The following is a 24,809-nucleotide window of genomic DNA, read 5'->3' on the forward strand; positions in this document are numbered from 1 at the left end:
TTGAGCACTGCGAGCGTATTTGTAAATTCTTCTCGTTAATCACAAAAATGTCTATTTTTCGTCCGTAAAATTCAAATACACGTGTTTTTTAACCGTTGCAATTTGAATTTATTCTCCGGTTGGCACCCCTCCACCACCGACGAATAACGCAAAAAACAGGCTTCCGGCGCTAGTATCGTCGTCGAAAACGCAAGGAAAAGGAACAAGATTAACGGCCATTCCTGCCAAACGTTGGTCGTCATCGAACTCTACCTTCGGATAATGTCCGTGTTCAAAAAACTTTATACATGATCAATATTGGATTACCTTAGGACTTTGAATCATGTAAAATTGCGTTGTAATAATGTTACAATCCAGCTGTGTTTTTGACTGCGAGCGTTGTCAGACTGTCAGCACCGAACGGAGCGACGTTCCATAATTGCTCGCAGCGCCCTGTGGCACCTTCAGCGGCATTCTTGCATTCCAATTTTTACGAGATGAATATACGTGAAAAATGAGGGGAAAATAATTTTCAATGACAGTGTTCGTTGAATTCTGAACAATCTGTCAATTACCCATATGAAAATGTCCAAGACCATTTTTTTTTTAAATCGAAGTTTTTATTAGATCACAAAATAAAAGTTTCGAATCTTGTGGATATAATATAATAAGGTCGCCTCTTCGACGAGAGGGGACAGTTTTTACTTCCTTGAAAGTGTACATCTCTATCAACTGAGTTATTTACATCGTATAATTGGCTTTATTCTAAAATCCCTTATTTTTTTTCTCTCCGTCTTCAATTCCTCCACGATTGTGATGTCGATTCTCAACATTACATGAAGACGGATCAGATTGTTTTTTCTTCCATCTTCGTGCTCACATTTCTCGAGCGCAACATATTATTTTACTTTTTTTCAGTTCCCGAAAATAACGCAGTTTTCGAAATAATCGGATTTCGTTCGTGATCCAAAATCGAAAATAAAGAAATGAGGTTTGTAAAATCAATTCAAATTTTAATCACAACGAAAAACATTTTGTTGTTTCAGTATTTTTGAATGAAAGGTTACATTTAAAAATTTTTATTTTCTAACACTTTATTGACCGGGTTAAGTTTCAAATTTTGTTGAAACCACTAAATACCACAATCCCGACAGAGCAAACTTTTTACACTCAAATATATCGCTACATTTATTTTTAGATTTGACAGAGAGTTGCACATCAAAGTTCCTCAGGGCAGTCTTTAAACGTTATAAATAAGTGAAAATAAATAGTTACAAAAATAATAGTGATATTAGCGTAACATTTGGGTTGAGCAAGAAGTGTTGCCAATTAATAAAAAAAATCGGGGATGCTGTATGAAAACCAAAATTCCTATTTCAGATCACAATGAATTTTTTTTTTTTTTTTCAATACAATTCTCATGTGTTAAATTCTCATAGAAAAACCCGAAACTCGTAACTTTGGAATACAAAATTCGTACCGATTCTTACTTTTGATAAGTATTTATGCAAAAAATAAAACTACATAAAATGATGTAATGTTTAAAATGAAGACGAATTTGTGTTTGAACATCGAAAGCATCGATCGAACAGTGACTGACGATTTGATAATATAACAATGTCGACCCTAGAACCGAAATCATTTTTTTAAATAAACTGAAAATTGAAACGAAATTGATCGAATGAGTTCATTCGTGTGCGGTTACGTTTCTATGATTTCGCAGTTGATACAGCATTGGAAAAAAAAAAAAAAAAAAACAAACAAAAATGTTGAGACCGATCATTTTGAAGATGAAGAATCGTAGATTATTCCATAAGATAAAAATAATGATTTCTGATCGAATTGTTCCTTTCTATTTCCTTAAAGTATATGAAGTGATGACCGACCAGAAAACAGACTTTGAAAAGGCGAAGGAACATGGTTCAACAAGAATTAGAGTAACTGGAATAAATAAAATAAATTTGAATGAAATGTTCGGGACACCGATTAAACGAATTCCCGATTGTAATTAATGTACAAGCGAAGGGGCGGTGGTATAGGAAGCTGCGAAACTTTTTGTTTCATACAACTAGCAAATACGTCTTTTTTTATAACGTGAGTCTTCTTGTAGGATACGCCTTCAACGAAGAGATTCGATTCACGATGACTGAAGTAGGTATCACTATCAGAATCAGACTGTACATCGTCATTGGAAGAATTGGGGCCCGTCAAAAAGCTGTAGCCCGAGGTTGATGATTTTTTAGCTGAACTCGAAGGAGAACTATTTACTGTGGAAGGTGAAATTTCGCCCAAGTCGTTGGACTCTGAAAGATTGAGTTTCTTGCCGAAATTCGAACCTCCGTCGCTTCCCGAAGACAGTGCTTTTCTTTCGAAGCGTCTTTTGAGGCCGGCTCGATGGTCGCGGCGATTATTCGCTTTATTCGTCTCATCGTATTCATCCTCGTTGGACGATGCGTCCGAAGAATCTACGTTGATTATCCGATCCTTTTTATCTTCGACCTTTTCGGGTTCGACAACGGAACAAGCAGGACAAGCATCACCGTTACCTCTCACTAAACTCCGCACTTTGTTTGATACATATTGCAAATTCTTTAGCACAGAAGACACCATGAACGGCGCCGAAGATTCATCATCGTTATCGTCGTCGCTGAAGGACACGATGCTATTCGAATTTTCCATAATATTTAACATTCGCCTTTTTTTAAGCATATCTCCTTGAAGCAGCGCCTCAATAGTGCCGTCGCTCATATCTTCATCAGCGGAATCCAAATCCTCCTCCGAGCTACTACTCGATTTTTCGGATGCGTTACGTTTTATGCTACAACTCGTCGATTGACCGCGATTACTTCCACTCGGCTCATCATTCTTTTCCCCTTCCTCGACGACCTTTACGTCTCTCGCATTCTCTTTCTTGTCGCAACCTTTTTCTGTTTCCTCTTCCGTAGTTACGTTTTGAGTTTCTTCGCTTTCTTCGCAATGAGGGACCGCATAACCCAGTATATCCTCGTCTTCCTCCTCTTCACCATCCTGATCCTCCTCCAGCTCCCCATCGAATCCATATTCGTCTCTTTCGGATGTATCTCTCTCCCGAGTTTCTGAATTCGATTGTTCCCTCATCGAATATGGACGCATGGCACGGCGCGGAGCGAACAAATCGTCCGATTCCAAATCATCCGAAGAATCATCTGATTCCAACGATACGAAAGGTCGAAGACATTCCGTGAGTATCGAACGCATCGAGGAATTCATGGCAATCTGCACAGACTCCGGAATACCTTCCCCCTGTAGGGGCACTGTTACGATGAGAAAAAAAACAAACAAATTAACGAAAGAAATTGTTTAGTTTTCTAGCAGATTCACTTTCGCCGATAACGGCGGAGTGAACTGATGATACTTTCAAGTGCTGATATAAATTCATTACTCAAATGATAAGAATCGATTGAAGAAATGAATAGTTACAAATGGACTTTGATAAGTTGGAACGAATCGAATGCGGAAAATAAATAAAGCAGAAACTGCAAGGTTCGAAGGACGTTTACATCGAAAATAGAATGTAACAATCGCCCATAGGACGATGACTAAAATATCGATTTTTTAAATATTCGACTATCACTCTTTCGATTCATAAATTACTACAGTCAGCGATGCTGTGAAAATTCACAATTCTGAAAATATAATAACGAAAGACCAAATATTACTGAGGTTGAAATACTGAAACACCAAAAAGTCGAACAATCAAAATAGCGAAACGTTAGAAAGTCGATCAATCAAAATAAAGAAATGCAGTGGAGCTCGGAATACGAATTCGGAGATCGGGAATACGAATTCAAAGAAGGAATTTTTTATTAAACACGCCATCTGCAGAATAGTCGATCGGGAATAAGAATTTCGAATTACTTATTTTTCTACAAACTGATATCACAACTTTTAAAATTTCGAAATATCGATCATTCTACAATTCAGTTATTCGACATATTGAATGAACCCCACCCGAATCGAACAGGAACTGTGATCGATTTTTTAAGACTTCTCGTTCCTTTGTTGAGAAACAAACTAATGAGGGTAAATTGACCGCAGTAAGGAACGAGATATTATTTATTAAGTAAATAAAAATGTATTCTTACGATCATTGTCGACTATTGGGATGACCAAGCTAGAATTCCACGCTGACAAAGCTGGGAACATGGGCATGCTCGGTGGAGGTACTACCGGCTGTTTTTCTTCAAAATCTTTATTCTCGGCCCACACTATTGCCCGTAAATGGCGCCTTATTAAGCTACGACACAATTCTTGAAGACTCTTCGGTGTACATAAAGCTGCAAAACAAATGAATTTTCATAGACAAACAGATACGGAGTAATGAAAATGGATTATTTGATTAAGTTTTGAAAATAAATTTGAGATTTGCTCAAATTTTGTTGATTGTAAATAGAATGAATTTTGTTTTTACGTAGTTGGAGGAGACATTGATCATTTCCGTCTTCCGGTGACATTAGACTCGCAAACGAGACCGGAATCATTCCATTATTTTGCCACGTGTCTTCTCCTGTTTTTTTGGCTCTGACCAGCAGATCCTCCTTTGGCATAACGAGAATTCCACCGATTTTAACAAATTGTTTTACAAACTTTTCGTGGATTTCAGGACAGGCAGCGCCACAATAAACTCTGTCGTACTGTCTGTTTGGTATAACGTTCAAAAAATTTCCTGAAAAACAAAAATAGTTTTCTTTGAAACGTCCGGAAGTACAATCACTGAATCCGAAAAGTATTTTATTCTCGTTTTATTCTTTTTTATTCAACAGTGCGATTTTCAACATCATATAACTCTTGATGTAGCAGTAAGAACAACAGCGAACGGATCCTACCATGAGTGAAGACTGGCTCACAGAATTCAAAAACGTCCACATCCAGAGACTTCCGCTTAAATTCTTCGAGGTGCTCTTGAGCGTATGTGAAACAGTCCTCGTGCATCTCTATGCCGTGATTGGTCCCATTGTCACCTGGAAAATTAACACAAAAACGTCATAATTCATCATCGCTGTTCCCTGCTGTTCCGATTGAGAAATTCAATACATAGCGAATAATATAAAACTCAGGTACTAGGATTGATCATTTCTTTTTGACCAAAATTCTGCGCTTATTGGCAGTTTGCAAGAAAAACAATGAAAAAGTTTCCTTCAACCACATGGAAAAATCTTGTCTTATTAGACAAGGTTCGTCCTCAACCGTTTTCTCGCTGTACATGAATAAAAATGGAATATTTGACAATAAGGAATATTTATGCAGTAAAACCTCCGAGACAGCTTATAGGAAGCCCCGGTAAATTTTTTCTTAATAACACATGATTAATAATGAAGTCTTTACCTAAAATGAATGCGGCGATAGTGCTGAGATATCCAGTACCAGATCCAATATTGAGAAAGCTCAAACCTGGCTTGAGGGACAACCTTTCCATAACTTTACCATAAACGCAGGGAGCAGACAAGTGGATATTGTCAACTTTAGAGGTCATATCCCGGTAAGCAGATTCAAGATCCGACGGTGATATGTAATCTCCTCTGTCTACCGCCCTGAATGCTCTTTCCACTCTTCTGCTACTTATGTGGTTGTGATACACAAGTCGATTGACAAGTTCGTCATTGTCCTTGCAGGCGCTCAATACAGACCCCATTGTATTGATAAATATTTCCTTTTGCTCTGTTCAACTGTGGAACAGAAAACACACTTTTGTTCAACGTCCTTTTTGCAAAAAGCCCAATGAACAAAGAAAATTTATTGCTTCTAATGTATCAAGAGACTCGGTTGAATTCTCTACCATTATTATAGCCATCCTATAACTGATGGTGTGGCAATCAATACATTGGAAATTATAAATGGACATGTAAGAGAAACTCAACGTAATTTTCTCAATCATTTATTTAGCTTGGCTAAAAGTTAAAAGAATTTTTTTTATTACATACAGCAGAAGATAATTAGAGGTTTGTCTCTCAAAAAAAAAAGAAAATTCTGAAAATCCGTTCAAACAGAAATTCCATTGCAGTCGCGAACGATGCAAACTTCAATGTAATGCAAAGATAAGCAGCCAAGAGACTGACTTTTCTCGAGCGTTATCTTTCATTAGGGGGAAAATACATGTCAATGATTAAAATAATAAAAGAGAGAAAAATGATAATCGTTGTGAGGGTTCAAAGAACAGGACCGTAAGCACAACCTCACGGATATTTTAATTTTTTCACAGAAAAAACCAACATAATGGGAGTTTGCTAGGAATATAGAGGGAAAAACAATTATAAAGAATTTGAATTAAGCGTTGCTGAAGTCATAGCAAAAATGAGTTTCAGTCAAAAAACTGTATAATTAATTCTTAGAAAAACTATAAATACGAGATAACAAAATCGAGAAAAATAAAAATACGTGTGCTGGACAAAAAAATCTAATATTATTCCCTCGTGAACTATTTTCTCCAAAAAAATAATGCAGGGCTACGAAAAGTTTCATAGTCATAAGCAAGTTAGCGAACAGGTATTTGGCAAGGAAAAAGTGAAATACTAATATATAGAGATGAAAAGTGTATATCATTGTTACACGCCAAGGAGAATTTAAGGTGATCAACAACTGTGACGGAAAAGTGTATGCAAACGAAACGGATTCTGACGATTTTACAATTTTTTTTAAACTCATTTATTTATTAAAGTAGCTTACTTTGTAGATGCAACGAAGGGTTCTTCGTTGATAGATGTACAACGCAAAATATTGATTATTTCGAACGAAAATGAGAAAAATAAACGACCACAGTCGAGCGACACTAACGCAATCACAAAGATATTTTTTTATTCATTTTGTCCGTGACATGTTTCCCAATTTTAGGAAAGAATCAAAATAACAACGTTTCGAACAGAAAGAGCGAAATTATCACGTTTCTAATTTCGACGCTACGTTGTTGACATGTTTGAACGCAACTGGCAACGATTTCAACGACAATGGCAACAACGACGCTTCTCGTGAGAGATTCTTTTTGTTTTCATAATCATAATAATAACGGCAAGTAGGGAACACGGACGAGAGCATCAGCTGATAGGGGCGAAGGAAGAAAATATACCAGCGAAGATTAAACTGTTATACGTGTTAGTCATCTATTTATGTAAATATATAAAGTCAAGAAATAAAATTTGGACCTTAATTTTTTAGCGTAATCAAGGAATTTCACAATACTTTTTCTCAAATTTAAATAATTTTCATTATGGATAAAGTCCTCGAAAATTGTTACTCGCAACTATGTCAACAAAAGAATATCCAAACGACGATATGTATTTTTAGAACGGAATTCTAGATTATTCATTATCAGAGTTCAATAATTCTTATGTTTATTTTCTGTAATAATTTATTAATTTTTTTGCTACAACGCAAATTCGCATTTTTTACGAACGATCAACAGGTCTATATGAATATACGGATCTGAAGGTTATCAAATATAAATATTGTGAAAATATCAAGTTTTGAATGAGAGAATCACACATATATAACAGGGTGAAATATCTACAAATACGTCAGTCAATGTATACTAATGGCAAAGCTAATGGTTGATCTCTGTCCATATATACTAGAGCCCTATACTCACCTTACTAAAGCCCGTTGCACACACACAACACTATTTTTCGTGTCGATGGTAATTATGAGTTCTCTGAAAAGAACATTCTGATTGATTGACGAAATTCAAATTCCGAATCGGTTACAATGTGCAAAATTCTGCAATTGAATTTTTATGAGATATCAAATGAAAAAGGGATTCCAGCTCATCGAGACTTCATTATTCGAATGATCAATCGAAACCCAAACAAACAAATTAGAATAAATAGAAGCGCATCTAAAGAAATATTTTGTACTGAACACAGCATTTAATTGACTTTCTACGGGGTCAAATGTGTGTGTGCGTATTTTTTATTAATAATGAACTCGAAAGTGATTTTAATAATAAAAAGATCGAATCGGTTGCAATAGAAATATTCCGTGTGTGATACGATTTTTATAATGTCCAGGAGCCAGGAGTCCAGGATCAGGATGGATTCGAGATTCGACTGGAGCGCTCGTAGCGGTTGAAGCCATTACTCACTACTTGCTTTTAGCCACTGAACTCATCGTTATAGTTCAGTTCAGTGCACGTTTTGCAAATTTTCACAATCGGTACAAACGCTTTCAACGCGCTGTTGTGGGCGCCCAAATCGAACGTACCCCTGGAAATGAAATGAGAAGCGGCGGCGTCATTCGCAGGTACTATATATTCCGATGGATTTTTATTAACGAATCGGATTCCTTACGAAGAAAACTCATTCGCTCCTATTGATCTGGTGTACATTGCAATAATACCTAGTCAGGATACAGGTTCTATCTCAAAAACATTGTTCGCACTTTGTATTGAAGGGGCCGAAACGAAGGTGGAATTTTCCCCTTGCTCCCCGTACATTATTCTAATAAGACAAGACCAATTATTTATTCGAAAGTAATTCGATAATTTTCATTTTATGATCGTTGAGAAAAACTATGGCATTTTAGCCGTTGAATGGAGACTTTCTCATATCAAACCTTCATCGGAAGGGCATTTGAATAGGTTATGTTCTGGACGAATAACGTCATTGATTCCGATCCTTTTTTCTATTGGCTTTCAATAAGAGTAGGGATAGGACGTTGTGTACCCAAGGTACAAGCCTCTAGGGATTGAAAAGAAAAAAAACTAATATGGTTGACTTGATAAAGCGTTATTATAGCGAGGTGTCTTCGATATTCTGATATCCACCTCAAGTAGCTGTGAGTCTTACCTTTAGGATTGGAATTGAAATTTTTTGTCGCATATTCACTTTTGAGGTGGCACTGCGAATGATTTAAAAAATGTTCGGAAAAAGCTGGAGCTTACTTTTTTTAGTTGATAGGAAAGGGCTCGCGCGGGCAAAGTCCGAAATCTCTTTTATATTTTTTAACACGCCTTCGGGTGTTAAATTAAAAAATAAAAAAGTTCGTAAAAAATATTTCAAAAAGCATCAGAAAATGAGATTGTTCAAGACGCAAAACAAAAAATGAAAAAACTATATCGAGATTTAGGGAAGGAAATGGAAAAAATAACAAAAGTTTTTTAACAATTGATTCGTGCCAAGTGTTTAGCGTAGCGCAAGCGTAATGACACCTGGCGGTTCTCGTACGAAACTGCTTCCAACCATTGCGCTATCCTGCCTCCTCTCCACTTGATTTCACGAGAAAAGACAACATTGTTTTGAACGGAATTTGTCTTTGGAGCAGTTCGTTTACCTTGGAAGATCGGACTAAAAAGAAAACGTATATAAGGATGAATGATCAATCCAATGTACATGGTAGTTTCACGTTGTCAAATTTGGCGAATCTCGCGATCTAAGATATCAAGATTTTTAACAAGATTCATTTTTCGTGCATATAATCGCAAGTGCGAAATCGTACACGTATATATAAGCACGCCGCGTTTCAGCGTCATTCGTTTTGTTTTGTCTAATTCGAGCGTTACGAAGAGCGTGTATTTCGATGTTATTAAATATCTGAGTATTCAAACAAAATAATAAAAAGGAAAGGTCAACACATATAAACGACGGCAATATATTTTTCGGATCGAACGTGACTGAGGACTTGTACACACGTGAATGGTGCCCGCAGGAAAACAATAAAAAAGAAAACGTAAAGTATAAAGGCGCATGCGCGATAAAATTTATCGTCCATCTCTACCTCTCGGATGATGGCGACTGACAACTTTGAAACGTGAGTTTCTTATGACATTATCGCTACGGTATATACCGATTTATTACTCTTTATGACGTATCATCAGCGTAAAAAAATAATATTTTGAACACCCGATCACATGCCACTTTGATAACGATTTACTTTACTTTTGATATTATTATAAAGCCCGCTGAGAAAGTACGTTGGACTCAAAAATTCATTTATACAACTGACATCCTACGATACATTTGTGTCCGTTTACAAGTGCACGATGCATGAGTCGCGTTGATGTGTCCGTGTGCATGCGTGTGTATTTGAACAAACTTCTATTTTGCGTATTCGTGATTTCTCTTTGAACCAAACGTCGTTAAATTCATGAAGTGTATTTTTATTTCCTAATTCATCGTTTCTTTATGCTCAGTTAATCCCCTTTCCTATATACGCGACTTTTTATTTTCGAGTCTAATCATCATGAAACGTATTTTATCAGACTCGTGCGTACATTACTGAACCAATGAATTGGTATCGGTGAAAATATATTTTTCGAAATTCCTTGTTCATGCCTTTCTTTTCGACAAATTCGGTCCAATTAAAAAAACCAACTATCGCCATGCACACTTTATTTATCGCATAGCCTAAAAATATATAAAAATTCGCTTCCTTCACGGCCGAAATGCTCGAACGTAAAATTTATTGATTCTTAAATCGATGATGTGCGCGTTTTGTTTTATAAATCTTCATTGATTATTTATATCTTGTTTGAAAAACTTTTTTGTTTTCTCCTAACTTCCATTCCAAGCGAAAATATACTTTTAGAAAGGTTTCTTGTGCATGTGTATTCAGATTTATTTACGTTATACAATCAGATGGACTGATATGCGCGCCATTAACGAGCGTTTTCGAAACTAATAACACGGTATTAGTATTAGATACGATCCTGTACTCATCGATCGAACAGCAGCAGAACAGCAGTAACGCCAGCTGAAAGATTTTTCACTCGAGTTTTTTATTATTCGAACGTAGTATTTTTATTGACGTTTGAGAAAAAAAAACAGGTAGATCAAAATGCGTTCCGAAATATATCAAATTTTGAAGTGATCATCGTTCGAATCCTAAAACCTGATATCCAACGGATCCGGATATTGACTTCAGTGCCCTCCGACTCATTACAAAGAACTACAACTAAATTTTGGATTCTGAATTTTCTTCAAGGTAAATATCGTTTGTCGGCTTTTTGTCGATGGTTGTCGGATCAACATCGACGCCTGTCAAAAATTAACCATCATTCTTTTCATATTAGAATTCATTCCAATATCACATTACACAAACAAAAATCTTCATCGCCTCCATTATATACTGGAATAGCTCAGATACCCCAATTTGGAAACCTCAAAATTATAATCATTTATAATCATTTAGTTTTTCAAATACTTTTCATTCAGGCTTCAACATATTCAATCTTCATTTTTATATGATGATTTTGTCGAAATTGTGATTCAACATAATCTGCATGAGATGAATGCTGTGTGCGATAGGTGCGATATATCTATAAAATTTTGACAAAAGTAAGGTTATACAAATTAACGTCAGTCGAATGAGTTGGAAAAATTACAAATTGAACGAGTTTGTTCATCGTGTTTCTATATATAAACACATTGAATGAAATTGTACCATATTTTTATTGAATTTAACATTCACAAATGAATATCTAGAATACTTTTATAGGACTTGCGTCAGTATTGGCAATTCATCTCTGTTCTCCCGACAGTGTAAAGTTAACATCCAACATGAAAGTTTGCTATTCAAGTCTGCTGATATTCAAATCGAATTTATCATTATTTTGAGCAATCTATGATTGAAGACAAAAATATTTCCTATGGTTTTTTTAATCAGAACTTCGCGAGCTGTTTTAAAAGGTTAAAAACAAGAGCCGTATTTTTTTTCACGATGTTTCTCTTCGAACTCTCCTACTATTGGCTCGGACGTTGCAGCAGAACGTGGCAACTCCGGGCTCCGAGTTCGCAAAACGTGGCAACTCCGCGCAGCTCGGACGTGCCTAAAGATGGATGATTTCAAGAATACGAGATCATACGAGTAATACTACTCGATAGTCTCATGCGTTTAGAACATGTGACATCGCCCACACGCGCCGATTTCGCTTGACTCCGAAGATTAGGCCCACGATCTTATAGTCAAATAAAATACTTCATAACTACGATGATTAATGACTGATTGTGGGAAAGTCGTTTGTCAATCCACTCGAAAGAATTTCAAACCCAACCGCCGCGGGTTACGGTGCCTTTTGCATTGGAAACGCGCCTTTGAGCGTGCGCGTATGTGTGCAAGTATAACATCATCGAATGCTCAAAAGCGTTCTCCGAAGTATGAGCGATTTTATTGTTCAAAAAATATAGAAGTTCAACAAACTTGAACGGTGTAAAAATGATTTGGTCAAGTGGGGGAATGTTATTTCGTGAAATTACACTGGAAGGAAGTGTAGTTTGAGAATTCGTGAAAAAGTTTCGAATGCATTTTCCAGAAGGGATGGAAAAATAGTGTCCGATTATATCGTGTGCTGTTTTATGTGTGCGCGCGTGCGTGCGCCTGTTTGCGTAAAAATTATAAGGGGAGATTGTTGGGATGCGCGAAGAACGATTTATAAATTTGCTCGAACGAATAAGCTCTCAGTGGTGATTCTTTCCTATATATAAGTGACATAGGTCGATATATAGTCGTGAATAAAAACAGAATCATCATATTTCTCGTTGTCTTTGTTCAACAATCAATTATTCTCTTCGTATTTGGTGATTTTTTATACGATTCAACGAATTTTGCTTACGATCTATACTTGATGTGCATAAGAGTCGATGGTAAACCGCTGTTTGCTGTTTTTTTTCGCCGGGATTTTCAGTAAAAGTGCAACAGCACGTACATCGCGCACTGGAAAATCGAATTTGGTTCAAACAGACTGTATAGGCGGGTTTTTTAAACAAAAATGAAAATTGTAATTTCAAAATTGAAGTAGATCGATTAGACTCGAGTGATCTAAATGTAGAACTTGTCAATAACAAACGATTTTTCAGTACTTTGAAATATTCGACATTCGTGCGCGCGCGTCCTCCGCGTTTGTGGTAGTGTGTGTGCGTTTGCCGTGCGCTACATATTTCACCTGCGATCGACCAAAATTTTGCGGAGACACGCGTTATCGTTCGTATTAGAATGACAGAAAAAGATTAGAATAAAAAAAAAAATTATGTAACTTGTGTCAAGTGTGTGTTTTTTAAAACTTAAATCTGCGCTGACGCATTTTTTCGTACGAGGTTCGTACTTTTTTCATATATTGAATGCTCTGATTTTTATTTTCCCCTAAGTTTCTTGTTTGTGTTTTGTTTAACGCCTTTGGATTTGCGCTCGATCTATAATCATTTATCGTCTCGTACACATTCGCCAATTCTGTGGGGGGAACTTTTGGTAATTAATCGTCCTATAATCGGTAAACTTCAAGATAAGCCATTGTATCATTTTTTTCTTTCATCTGTTTCAAGAATCTCAACTTTCGATTTTACACGCTTTTTTGCTACAATAAAAATTTCCCCTCCTTTTATATTTGCTTTCATAACGAAACGAATTGCAAGTCGTACTTTTTTATTGTTTCTCTCATATGAAGCTTCAATGCAACTCTTTCCTTTTGACAGATCATTCAATTTATATTTTACAATGTAAATATTATTTCTGGAAATCGTTTTACATCAAATACTTATTTCTAAAATTATAAGAAGAATGTGCATTTCTGGAGTCTTAGCAAACTACAAAGGGAATTCTCAGTATTAAAAATATGCAAATAATACATAGTTTTTTTTTGTTTCACAATAGAATGTTCTGTCAGTTCTGGGAAAATACCAAAAAACAAAGCCAAAGTAAACAGTGAACAGTTGCGATTGGAATGTCTCTTTGCCAATAGTCAACAGTTTAATTGGTGTTAGAAAATATATTTTAAATTAAGTTACAATGATCTATATTTTACATAGAAAAGAAAATTCTATTCTAATGTCCACTCGATTGCAGAATAAAATATAAATAAATACCTACTATTATTCGTTTGTTGATATAGAGACAGGATCTAAAGAGTCAGTCAAAAATATACAAAATTCATGAATTTTTCCATGTTGCTGGTATTCAAAATGAAAAACCCTGAACCACAGGTTTTTTCCTAGAGTTGATTCAGGCTGTTTGTTTCTGGTTAATACAAAGATGGTAAAGAATAAGCTAGGAAAGAAATGAAAATATGGTAAGGCTCATTTTTCAAATATAAATAATCGTTAAACGTGTTGAAGCCTCGAAGAGAAAACTAAGAATTTCTGTCCTTGACTAACCAATTTGAAATATTTCTTAGATAGCCTAGGAATAAGATTTTCCCAAAGAAGTTATGAATAATATAGTAATAATGGAGAGTGAATGAGTTTTTGAATTTGTTGAATAGGATGGACGACGAAATAGTAGTTGACGATGTGGAAGACAGCAACGTTGTGGATCCTCAATCATCGGATGATCCATCCACCCGTGTTATGCCTCTGTTATACATCCAAAAAGGAAAATTACGCTCTGCACAAAGCGGTGCTCCCAGTCAAACAATCGTTTCTCCTAGCACCACTCAACTTGCAGCTATTATCAATCCAACCCACAATTCGGTAAATTTTAAGTTTTTTCCCTACATCTATTTAAGCGAATGGATGTTTTTATTCTTTCACAAAACATCCGATAATTGTTGATTATAGTAAAAGTTGATCGGAGAGCATTAGTTTATCAATCTTTCTAGTTTTCTAGAATGTAAATAATTTGGCAATTTTTTTTCTCATTTTGGCACAAGTACGAACATTGCAATTCAATCGTACGACGAAGCAGCGAATCAATCATTTCGTACTTATTGTTTCATTGATACAAATTCATTTTTTCATAATGTACAAAACTGAGAATAAGTTTTTCAACATTTAATGAATAGAATTAAGCGACTAGAGGCTAGATTTTAAGAAATTCTTTGTTGCTATTCCAGTATGCGGTGAACTAAATGACTCTGGAGTATCATAAAAAATATTATGTTCAAACAATCATGTACGATGCTGAACACATATTAGTCAAAGCTTTTTTAATGGATGATTTTCATGTTGCAGATTGTTGCTGGGCAGAACAAGGTCTTTATTCAGGGAACAAATTCGGCTAATACTGCTCAGAGTAAGCAACACATTGTGATCCATCGTCCGTTAAGCGGAGTGGGTGGCACAACAACGTCGCAGGGACAAAAGCACATATTACTAAGAAAATCAAATGCTTCAACGGCTCAAATAGTTCCTTTAAATTCGCCTCAAGGAAATTCGTCACATGCGCAGACAGGAAAACATACATTTGCGTATCTCGGAACAATTATCAAGCCGAACAAACAACGAGACTCCGTTGTATTTCCCACAGGTGAATTATAATAATTAATTTTTAAGAATGAAACTGGACATTGATTATACTGCATAGCTTTTTCGTTAACATCATTCCCTTAGAATTTTGATATTTTTAGAAAATGCCACTATTGTTAAGATTTAAAAAAAATTGACGTACATATTCGATGATTCCTTAGCAACATTGGGCAGCACACAAATGAACAAATCGAAGCTTGTGATAGCTCCGGTGCTGTCACAATTGGCTCAAAGTTCGACGACCTCGACGCCGGGAAATTCAACGCAATCGTCGAAACACATGACGAATTTATTACTGCCCGTTAATATACCGCAACAAACAGTATCTAAGTCTAGTATGCTTAACGTTAAGATCAACAATGGACAGATTAATCCTGACAACAAAGGAACTATCACAGGTCAGTAACGGATGAAAAATGGATGATAATATATTCGATAATTTCTCTATTGTTGAGAAAATTAATCTCGATCGGATCTTCAGTTCTTCATGGATTTATTCGGTCTTTTCTGTCAGCATTTTCATTTTGGAAACATTTTAGTATTCAATAGTTTTGTCCTTGACAATTGCCTATTCTCCAGAAAGGAGCTTTTGGTAATTTTTTTTTAGCAAATGACGGGATACGTATTTTAGAGATTAGTTTAAAAACTGCCCGATTGAAACACTTGCAAATTAGATATAAAAATTCCGTATTTCGATTCGGTGTTGAATAATTTGAATGTTAATTTGAAGAAAAAAAAGAGCAAAAGCAAAAACATCGGTCGTGTTGAGTAGTAAAAAAAATGATGAAAATTGGTAAAAAAAGGCAATGCATGTGATTTTCTGTTGGTAGTTTTGCGAGAATCGAAAACCGCTAATTCCTCGATACATCCGCCTCCACTGCATCCGATAACAAAAATGACACTGATGGGAGGGAAAGGTGTGAACAATACGTCGTCGGACAGCATAAAAATAACAGAGAATCCTGATTCGGCTGTTATAACACCGATACCGAAAAAGGATGAGGTCAATGGTCAACCAGAGAAGAGAAAAAAAACCCGAAGCAATATACTTCGTGGTTCGAGCGAGAAAAGAAGAAATTTAAGCGGTGGAAAAGCTCCGCAGGATAATGTTATTGACGTCAGTTATTCATTAAGCAGTCCAGATTCTGAACACGACAAAGAAAAAAAGTCTCACAATGACGACGATATTACGTTGATAAAAGTCGTTCAAAACGATGAAAAAATATCCAATAAACGTAATTCGACGATCGACGACGATATTAAAATCGAAATGATCAAATCACCATCTAAAAATGAATATACCGATGTGGATAATAAAAATGACATGAAAGCGAAAGAGGCTAAAACCAATGATTCGAAAATGGTTAAAGACACCAAGAATCCCGATACCAGGACTAAAAATCGTGATGATTCCAAAGAAATCTCCACTAGCATTAATCCAAGAGAGCCTAATTTCGACGCTGCTAAAATGTTGGAATGGAAAGATGGCGTTGGAACGTTGCCCGGTAGCACCTTGAAGGTAAGGCTGTACAATATTCTTTCTCCAAATATGTTCTATTTCTATCGTATTATTTTTGCTTTGAATCGTTGTTCGAATTTAGCCTTTGAAAATCATTCATAAGTAAATGAATAGCTTCAGATTTCTCTTTCCACAACAAGTTCACCAAAATTTGATATTTCCAATAACGAAAACAGTTCTTGCCGTGTGGATATTACTAATTGCCAATATTGAAAGGTGGAAAAAATTTTGAATTTCTCAGTCGCCCATCGTGCGACGTATTATTTCTTACTCGAAAGTTTATTTACTTAACAAATGAAAAGAAAGCTTAAATTATCGAATTGAAAGTCAAATAATACATGATTATAGAAATGACAATGGCTCAAGTTTATTTCACAAAATTGTGGAAATGGTGCAAAATCCTTTTTATTTTTCATTTAACCCCGAAATTTTTTGAATCGCCGTTACATACGGACAGGGAATATATATTTGTGAAGCACTATGAGGGTAGTATGAACGATAAGACGACGAAGCGAGAGTTATTTTAAAGAAAAACGAAAATAAACAAAAAAAGTGAGAAACAGTATAGTTTGAGCTTATATTCTTATAACAGAAATGAATTGAAAGGCTTCAGTTTCGCTCTATTAAAAAATTCGTTAAGAGTAAACGACGTTGGAATAAAGACATTTGAAAATTTGACTTTTACTCTGATAAACATGCAAATATAATGTTATTTGAGACAAAATCAATGTACGAAGAAAATAATGAACTTGTTGAACAAAAAAAAGTACAAAAAAAAACAAATATATGAACGCGTGTCATCACGCAGTTTTGCATAAACGAGTTTGGGCTGATGGAAGTGGTAGATGACGACGAGAATAACAAGCAGGACAAACACATCAGCATCGGTGATAAGGAAAATGTGTGTTTATCGCAGAATTCCTCAAAGTCGAGTCCAGTCACGGTTTGCCCTGAGAAGAAGAGTAAGTGAATTCTATTAATGTTAATATAATATTAGATAATAAATTACTTGAACTTTGCTTGGTCACTTAACGGTGAATTATGTTATAGATGAGGAAAAAAAAGCCCGCGCTGTCTCGGCCGATACGTTGTATCGTTGTGAAAGTTGCGGATGTTACGGTCTCGCAGCTGAATTCGAGAGCCCGATCTCCTGCAGTCCCTCTTGTACCGAAGTCATAGAAGCCAAAAAACAACACATGATGCGAAAAGAACGAGATCTCAAGTGAGTAACTTCATGGCAAAACTAACCTCGGAAATAATCTTCTAGTTGACTTCTACGAGCTCAACATTTTTCAATGAAAGATGCAACTTCTATTTTTTTTTTTAAACATGTAATTCTCGTCGACGAATAACTTGATGTGTCTCGAAACTCGTTGAAAAATGCAGCTTCTATCAACGATGTTTCGTCGAAAATTTCATTTACAAAATTGATGAAAAAATCGAGCATTTTGAAATTATATGTCGATCATTACACGAGATAAATTGTGATTGATTCAGCAGAGATTTACGGGCGAAGAGAAAACGAAAAAGATTACTGCAAGAACAACAACAGTCGAAGGACGCGGATGATAAAATCGAGGAGAAATCACAAGACAAGCCAAAATCGGAAACTGATGAGGATACGAAAGACACGATAACTGCGATGGACGAAGAGAGTCTCAGCGAGTCTGTTGAATCCAAAGTAAAACTTCAAATAATTCTTTATTTTTCAATTTACAGTTATGCATGCTTATGAATGTCTAATTTGAATTTTCATTGAAAAATGAAAAACACGTGGTTTATCAACATTGACGCGCGGAATTCTCAGGACATCGGTAAAAAAAATTGAACAATTAAATGAAAAAGATTGAAAATATTGGAAGTCAACAAATTTTTTGTATTTTCTATAAGTATTTAGAATGCAAGTCATAAATGATATTGATAATTGTAGTAAATATGGTAGAGTATAAAGTGCAGTAAAAATGACTGAAAAAAACCTTTTTTCAGCATTCGAGAATGAATTTTTATTGTTAAACACACTCTGAATAAAGACAGTCTCATTTTAGATGAAGGGCTGTAAGATATAATCACAAATACTATCAATAAAAGTTCCTCAAATAATATGAATGAGGAGTTTTTTCTCTTATCACAGTAGAGAGAAAACCCATTGAAATTAATCCTTGAGATCAGCTTTGAAAGCGGCCAGAACGTATTGTTATTATTCATGTCGACACAATAGTTCGAGAGAATAAAATGGGTATAATGTCTGGAATAAAATAAGGGGCGACTTTAAAAATTTTTGATGGTACTGTTCTTCATATTTACAAGATCCAAAAAATTTTTTATGACTACAGTATCCGTGGCAAACGGGAAAGCTGGGCTTTTCATGGGCGAAATATCTCGAGCACTGCAAAGCAAAGGCTGCACCGGTCAAGTTGTTCAAGGATCCATTTCCCTATGGAAAAAATCAGTTCAAAGTTGGTATGAAGCTCGAGGGCATCGATCCCGAACACCCATCACGTTACTGTGTTCTCACCGTTGTCGAAGTAGTGGGTTAGTACTTTTTTTTCATCGTTTTCGTAAAATGTTAAGTGTCTTAACTGCTTACTTATCATTTTATCAATTTGTGTCACACAAGGCTATCGATTACGACTGCACTTCGATGGATATCCAGAGAATTATGATTTCTGGGTAAATGCCGACAGTATGGACATTTTCCCCGTCGGTTGGTCTGACAAAAATGGCCATCGGTTGGACCCACCGAAAGGCTACGTTCAGAGCAATTTCAACTGGAACGCGTATTTGAAAATTTGTAAAGCTACCGCTGCACCTAAAACTTGTTTTGCCAATAAGAATGTGAGTACTCTTAATTTCAAGTTCAATATTATTGCAAAAAAACGTGAAATGAATTTTCGGTCTGATAATGGCTCTCACGTATATTAACGAATTGCATTTATATTTTGAAAGTACGGTAAAAATAGTAATGTTGATAATGACCCGATTTGCTCATTGCAAATTAACTTCTCAATTTATATTTTGTAACTTGATATCCAGACGGTTTTCCCAACTGGATTCCGAACTGGAATGAAGCTGGAGGCGGTCGATAGGAAGCATTCATCATTAGTTTGCGTCGCAAGTATAGCCGGTCTCATGGATTCGAGGATACTCGTGCATTTCGACTCGTGGGACGAGGTTTACGACTATTGGGCGGACGCTAGTTCGCCGTACATACATCCGGTTGGTTGGTGTCATCACAACGGACACAGTCTAACGCCACCCAACAGTAAGCACAATATTGATCTCTATTTTTTCGTTTCTAAAGGATTACGATGTATACGCCCATGCATTTGGTGTCGCTTCGTAAGCCAGTGTTTCTTCATCGCTCATTTTTACCCAGAAATATTCAAAATAATGTACGCTCTAGTTTTTCGCATCTTTTATATTTTTTTTCGTATCAAACTGTTGCTACCATCCTGGTATTGTACCGATAAATATTTCGCCATTTACTCGGGAAAAACTATAATTTTATTGGAAACATGGTGATACGAAATCAATGAGTGAGTTAATGAAAATTGTTTTTTTTAGATTACAAAGATTTGAAATCGTTCACCTGGGACTCTTATCTACGGGAGACTCGATCAGTTGCCGCACCAGCAAGAGCTTTCAAACAGAGGCCACCTTGCGGTTTCAAAAGGGGCATGAAATTGGAAGCCGTTGACAAGAGAATTCCACAATTAATCCGAGTCGCCACCGTCGAGGATGTCAAAGATCACATGTTCGTACACGATAATGAAGTCTTTTTGCTTGTTCATGACACCTGTTATATTTTTAGTTTCTTCATCCGTTGTTTATTTTACTACATCAAAATGATGAGATGACTTTTTAAAATTCAGAGTTACACTATAATGCAGAGTCAACTGATGTTAACTATTTTTGCTTACGTAGCAAGTTAGATAACTAATTTTCATTATTTATTAGTTTTTTTTCAAATCTTTTCCTTGGATGCCTCTTTTTGTTATATATCCTGATCATGATTTAGTACAAATGGAGTTTTTTATGATGGAACAGGATCAAAATACGATTCGATGGATGGCCAGAAAATCACGCTTACTGGGTGGACAATGATCATCCAGATATTCATCCAATGGGCTGGTGCCTAAAGACTGGGCATCCTTTGGAAGGACCTTTGAGTTAGTGAAATTTTTAAAATATTAGTCACGTAGTTTGTAATAAATTTTTCGTTTTTAACAAAAAAAAACGTGCATGTTACGAAAATAGTCAGAGTTCGTGAAAGAAAATGAAGCAGAGAGATTTTTTGTGGGAGGGTTCAAGACGAGGGGGGGAAGTTCTCAAGTTATTGATCGAAAAGTTTTATACCCACCATTCAAAGAAAAAACCTGAATCAGCACATTAAAGAGACAAAATTAATCGTATTTATTTAGAAATGAGAAAAATACAGTAAAGTCATTCGGGAAAAGGAATAAACAAATAAAATAATGAAAAAACGTATCCTACAGCTCCGGAAAGTGCAGTAGAACGCTCCGAATGTGGATCTTACGGATGTCGTGGAATCGGTCACGTGAAAGGCCCGAAATTTGCGGGTCACAATTCAGCTTCGGGTTGCCCGTATTCGTTGCAAAATTTGCATAAAGCTCGTCTACTGTCGGATCGATTAAACATAACGAAAAACGAACCTTCCGATTTCGATGATGACTCGTACGATAAACAAAAGAGCGATCGATCTGACAGATTGAAAATGGACAAGACAGAGGTGAAGGTTGAAAAAACGGAAAAGAGTGATAGATTCGCCCTCATCGAAGAGAAGCTCATAAAAACTGAAAAAGACATCAAACAAGAGGACGGAGAATCCTCCGATAAGAACGAAAGATCCGAAACTTCGGAGAGGTTAGTTCCCCAATGTTTCTTATTACCTACTAGAAAAAATAGAATAACTTTCAAAAACTTTCGTAAATTCGTTCTTATAAACCACCGAAAATTTGAAAAAATAACCATCGTTAAATAGCAACAACGGCAGAAAGTTTCGTTAGATTTTTTCATATGATCGATTTGTAATTCAATGAATTCTTTAGATCGAACAAATCTCGACATCATCTCAGTGACGGGCAAACGGATGACGACGAGATATCGAGGAAACGAAAAAAAAGGTTCGTTTATTAACCCATGAAATTTCGATTAAATAGAAATTTAGTTGGACTAAAATCGCAAATCATGGTTTGATCCGTTGGTCAAATAATACTGAGACACTGTTCTCACCTATTAGTTGTTATAATCGAAAAGTTGAAGTCCTGCGTCAAGTATTTGAAGGAAGTAATTTAAAACGTTTCTACATATCGTAAAATTTGAATTTTTTAAAACGTCACTACTTTTTCGCTAGTTCGAAGTTATTGATATTTTATATGTCGAAGCGCAGTAATGTGCGAAGTGAGATGCACGGTTGCGCGCGATGCAGAGGCGTATTAAAGCGTATACCAACGTTGAAAAGTGGTTTCGGGACGTAACACATTTCTAAAAATACATATTGCAGGCGTCAAGCATCGGAGGAACTTCAGTATTCTTTGTCACACTCGGGCTACGGCGATCCGGCTCACGGCTCGGCTCCCTACGCCATCAATATGCCTGACAAGCAATTGCGTACAGAACTTTATCAATCGGTTTATGATCCCGGATACAATCCTCTGCCGGACGCACCTCACATTTGGGCTAAGCACAGTAATGCTCTAAATCGGGTTGTAGCAAAACAGCACACGAATCCACGAAGATGGTCCAACGAGGAAGTCATCAAATTCATACAGAGCGTACCGAACTGCAAGGAAATTGGGAGTATATTCAGAAAACACGTGAGTATTATTATTTTCAATTTCCAGTCTATTCCACTTCGTACTTGTACAGTTGGGACGCGAGGAAAAATCTTTTATTTCTAGTACTATCGACTTTGATCAGTTGAATTTGTTTACGTAATTTCTGGGCAGCGAAAAAGTTGCGCCTGATTCGATGGCTACTCTGAAAGAGAATTTTCATTTCGCCCCAACAATGCAGATATTTATGATAATTAGAAGGCTTGAACGTTGGAACTTGAATCTTGGCTCACAGTTATCATTTTCTGTTTAGAGTATCGATGGCGAGGCGTTCCTGATGTTGACACAAGAGGATTTGATAACGCTCCTGGGTCTCCGACTAGGACCAGCGATCAAATTGTACAACAGCATAGTTTTGTTGCGTCGTCGAGCCACTTGAGATTCTAATGAGCGATTGTGGCGTTTCACCACGAGAAACTCGAAACCGGGTAGCTAATATAATCACAAAAGAGAGAGAGAAAGAAATTTGTAAACAATGCCCTTGAGTTCGTTGCGTGTTATGGGCTTTTTACCCAATCTTTGCAGAGGAATTTTTCCTCGTCAATAACCGACAGTTAGCAGCTGACAATTGCTATCAGGAAACCCTGCTTGTTATCCGATGTTTACGAATCTTCCTCGAGAATTGAACGTTCGGTGTAAATTGAAAAAATTCAAGCTCGATAATTTCATTCCAAGTCTCATGGAAAAAACGTGAGAATTTCGTACAACTGATTAAAAATGTTCATTTTCATCGAGGATGACTCAAGTGTCTTTCTTTGCAGTGTTAGTCTTTTCGTTACATTGAATTTTACAATATCGGAATACAACGGAAGTCCTTTTAATTTTTCTTAATCGTGGCCAATATTTATTTTTCAGTTTTTGGGGCCACGAAAGGCGATCGAAGTTTTATCTTATTTGAAAATAAAATTCACGTGGAACACATTGAACAATTTAAACAATCGAGCGATTGTTATGAAAGCAAAGAGTTTTTCGTTTCATTCCAACCATTGAAATTTCGATATCGCATATTTTCACGCAAAGTATGTTCAATCATGTACAAATGTATATAGTTATCTATCTTGATATATATGAATAAATATATATATATGTATACACGATACCCTTGAATATTTGTCGAGTTGCGTGTCCATTCGAAAATCACTTTTCTCACTTATTTTGATGTTCAATAATGGGAATCGATCGACCTAAAAACGAGGCGGTGAAATCTTGTGAAAAATCATACCAGCTTAGCTTCCAAATGTGCTTGCGACCTTTTTCATCGCACATAAACTGATCAACTGGTTAAACGGTGATAAACTGATCTTTCTAATTTTTAGTAGATGTTTCTCGCTTTATGGAACAATTCACCGGTTTTCAATGGTTTTCCATCCTTCTGTGAATTCCACGATCTCGACCGGGAAACTTGTTGGACCACGTGCCATTTGCATTTTTTGACACTCGTGACATAAAATTTTGATTTCTGATTAAAAGTATATCTTTCGAAATATTCACATTGTCAGAGGGTAATAATCAAATTTTTGAGAGCCCTCGCAGAACTTCATAACAATCGAGATTCCCATAAATACGCAGAGCGACATTGTGTCGCACAAATCCGTTCCTACAGAGCGTGAACTAGAACACGGACACTGCGTTACACGATGATTCAATTATTTCGCAAGTTTATTTAATTCTACAAATTTTTTCCACACCCAAACCGTTTTTACTCGCAATAAAACGCTGCACAGTGGAGTACCGTAAACACGGAATCGCATGACTTGGCGATTACTCTTCTCGTGTGCGTGTACGAAGCTATTTTATTATCTATCACGGTGAGGAGCAGGTTCGAGAAAGGCGAAAAATTTTAACTCGAGTTGTTTTTCGATAATAAAACGACTTTACATCGAATTTTTGAGTTTTAATCTTCTGTGAAATTTCCTGCCTCAATATTGAAGAAAAAATGATTTTTTAAAAATTTCTTATTGAATCGAAATTTAAAAGTTGTCGAAAATTTTCTTGAATGCCGCATGCTGGAACGAATGAGAAGAAAATAAAAATTCATCGAAACTTTATTTGATTTTTGAAAAAAATATTTGAGCGATGATCGTAAATATCGTAATAGGTGGTGGTTTGCGAATGAAATGTTTCTCCATAAAGTTTTCATAACGTTCGATATTTCAAGGCGAAAAGAAAAGCTGTAGCTCATTCTCTAACGAAAGAAGAATGGCGTGTGACTTAAGTTTTTTTTCGAGAACTTGACTGTGTCAGAGAAAAATGTGCAGC

At 36.1% G+C, this 24,809-nt stretch overlaps 2 protein-coding genes across 10 annotated transcripts; one reads left to right on the top strand and one right to left on the bottom strand.

Annotated features, from left to right (window-relative positions):
* Positions 1–577: 577 nt before the first annotated feature.
* Positions 578–8,049, bottom strand: LOC122407328 (uncharacterized). Of its 3 annotated transcripts, XM_043413469.1 has the most exons (7): positions 7,998–8,049; positions 7,598–7,660; positions 5,344–5,684; positions 4,845–4,979; positions 4,430–4,684; positions 4,104–4,295; positions 578–3,272 (listed from the first exon to the last, which is right to left on the bottom strand). In XM_043413469.1, the coding sequence occupies exons 3-7, from the start codon at positions 5,648–5,650 to the stop codon at positions 1,966–1,968; spliced, it is 2,196 nt and encodes a 731-aa protein (XP_043269404.1). In that variant the 5' UTR covers positions 5,651–5,684; positions 7,598–7,660; positions 7,998–8,049; the 3' UTR covers positions 578–1,965. The 3 variants fall into 3 exon arrangements, with proteins under 3 accessions (XP_043269404.1, XP_043269403.1, XP_043269406.1); XM_043413468.1 differs by lacking the exons at positions 7,598–7,660; positions 7,998–8,049 and adding an exon at positions 6,682–7,167; XM_043413471.1 differs by lacking the exons at positions 7,598–7,660; positions 7,998–8,049 and adding an exon at positions 5,940–6,107.
* Positions 8,050–9,347: 1,298 nt separating this feature from the next.
* l(3)mbt (lethal (3) malignant brain tumor) lies at positions 9,348–23,647 on the top strand. 7 transcript variants are annotated; one of them, XM_043413461.1, is made up of 18 exons: positions 9,361–9,753; positions 14,195–14,402; positions 14,883–15,177; positions 15,338–15,574; positions 16,007–16,695; positions 17,504–17,657; positions 17,746–17,917; positions 18,193–18,376; positions 19,029–19,227; positions 19,313–19,530; positions 19,729–19,957; positions 20,260–20,449; positions 20,743–20,864; positions 21,192–21,579; positions 21,765–21,839; positions 22,220–22,532; positions 22,804–22,978; positions 23,406–23,647. In XM_043413461.1, the coding sequence occupies exons 1-17, from the start codon at positions 9,728–9,730 to the stop codon at positions 22,927–22,929; spliced, it is 3,825 nt and encodes a 1,274-aa protein (XP_043269396.1). In that variant the 5' UTR covers positions 9,361–9,727; the 3' UTR covers positions 22,930–22,978; positions 23,406–23,647. The 7 variants fall into 7 exon arrangements, with proteins under 7 accessions (XP_043269401.1, XP_043269396.1, XP_043269394.1 ...); XM_043413459.1 differs by having other exon boundaries at positions 22,804–23,647; XM_043413465.1 differs by having other exon boundaries at positions 17,612–17,657; positions 22,804–23,647.
* The last annotated feature ends 1,162 nt before the right edge of the window (positions 23,648–24,809 follow it).

The sequence above is a fragment of the Venturia canescens genome, chromosome 2 (genome assembly GCF_019457755.1).
Source record: "Venturia canescens isolate UGA chromosome 2, ASM1945775v1, whole genome shotgun sequence".
NCBI classification, from domain to species: Eukaryota; Metazoa; Arthropoda; class Insecta; order Hymenoptera; family Ichneumonidae; genus Venturia; species Venturia canescens.

What these genes read in the sequence shown, in the direction of transcription:
- LOC122407328 (XM_043413469.1), bottom strand. Translation starts at nt 5,650, where the DNA reads ATGGGGTCTGTATTGAGCGCCTGCAAGGACAATGACGAACTTGTCAAT. An exon ending in TATCGCCGCATTCATTTTAG is followed by an intron (nt 4,980 to 5,343) that starts GTAAAGACTTCA and finishes TTAATTTTCCAG; the next exon opens with GTGACAATGGGACCAATCAC. An exon ending in CCCAATAGTCGACAATGATC is followed by an intron (nt 3,273 to 4,103) that starts GTAAGAATACAT and finishes TCATCGTAACAG; the next exon opens with TGCCCCTACAGGGGGAAGGT.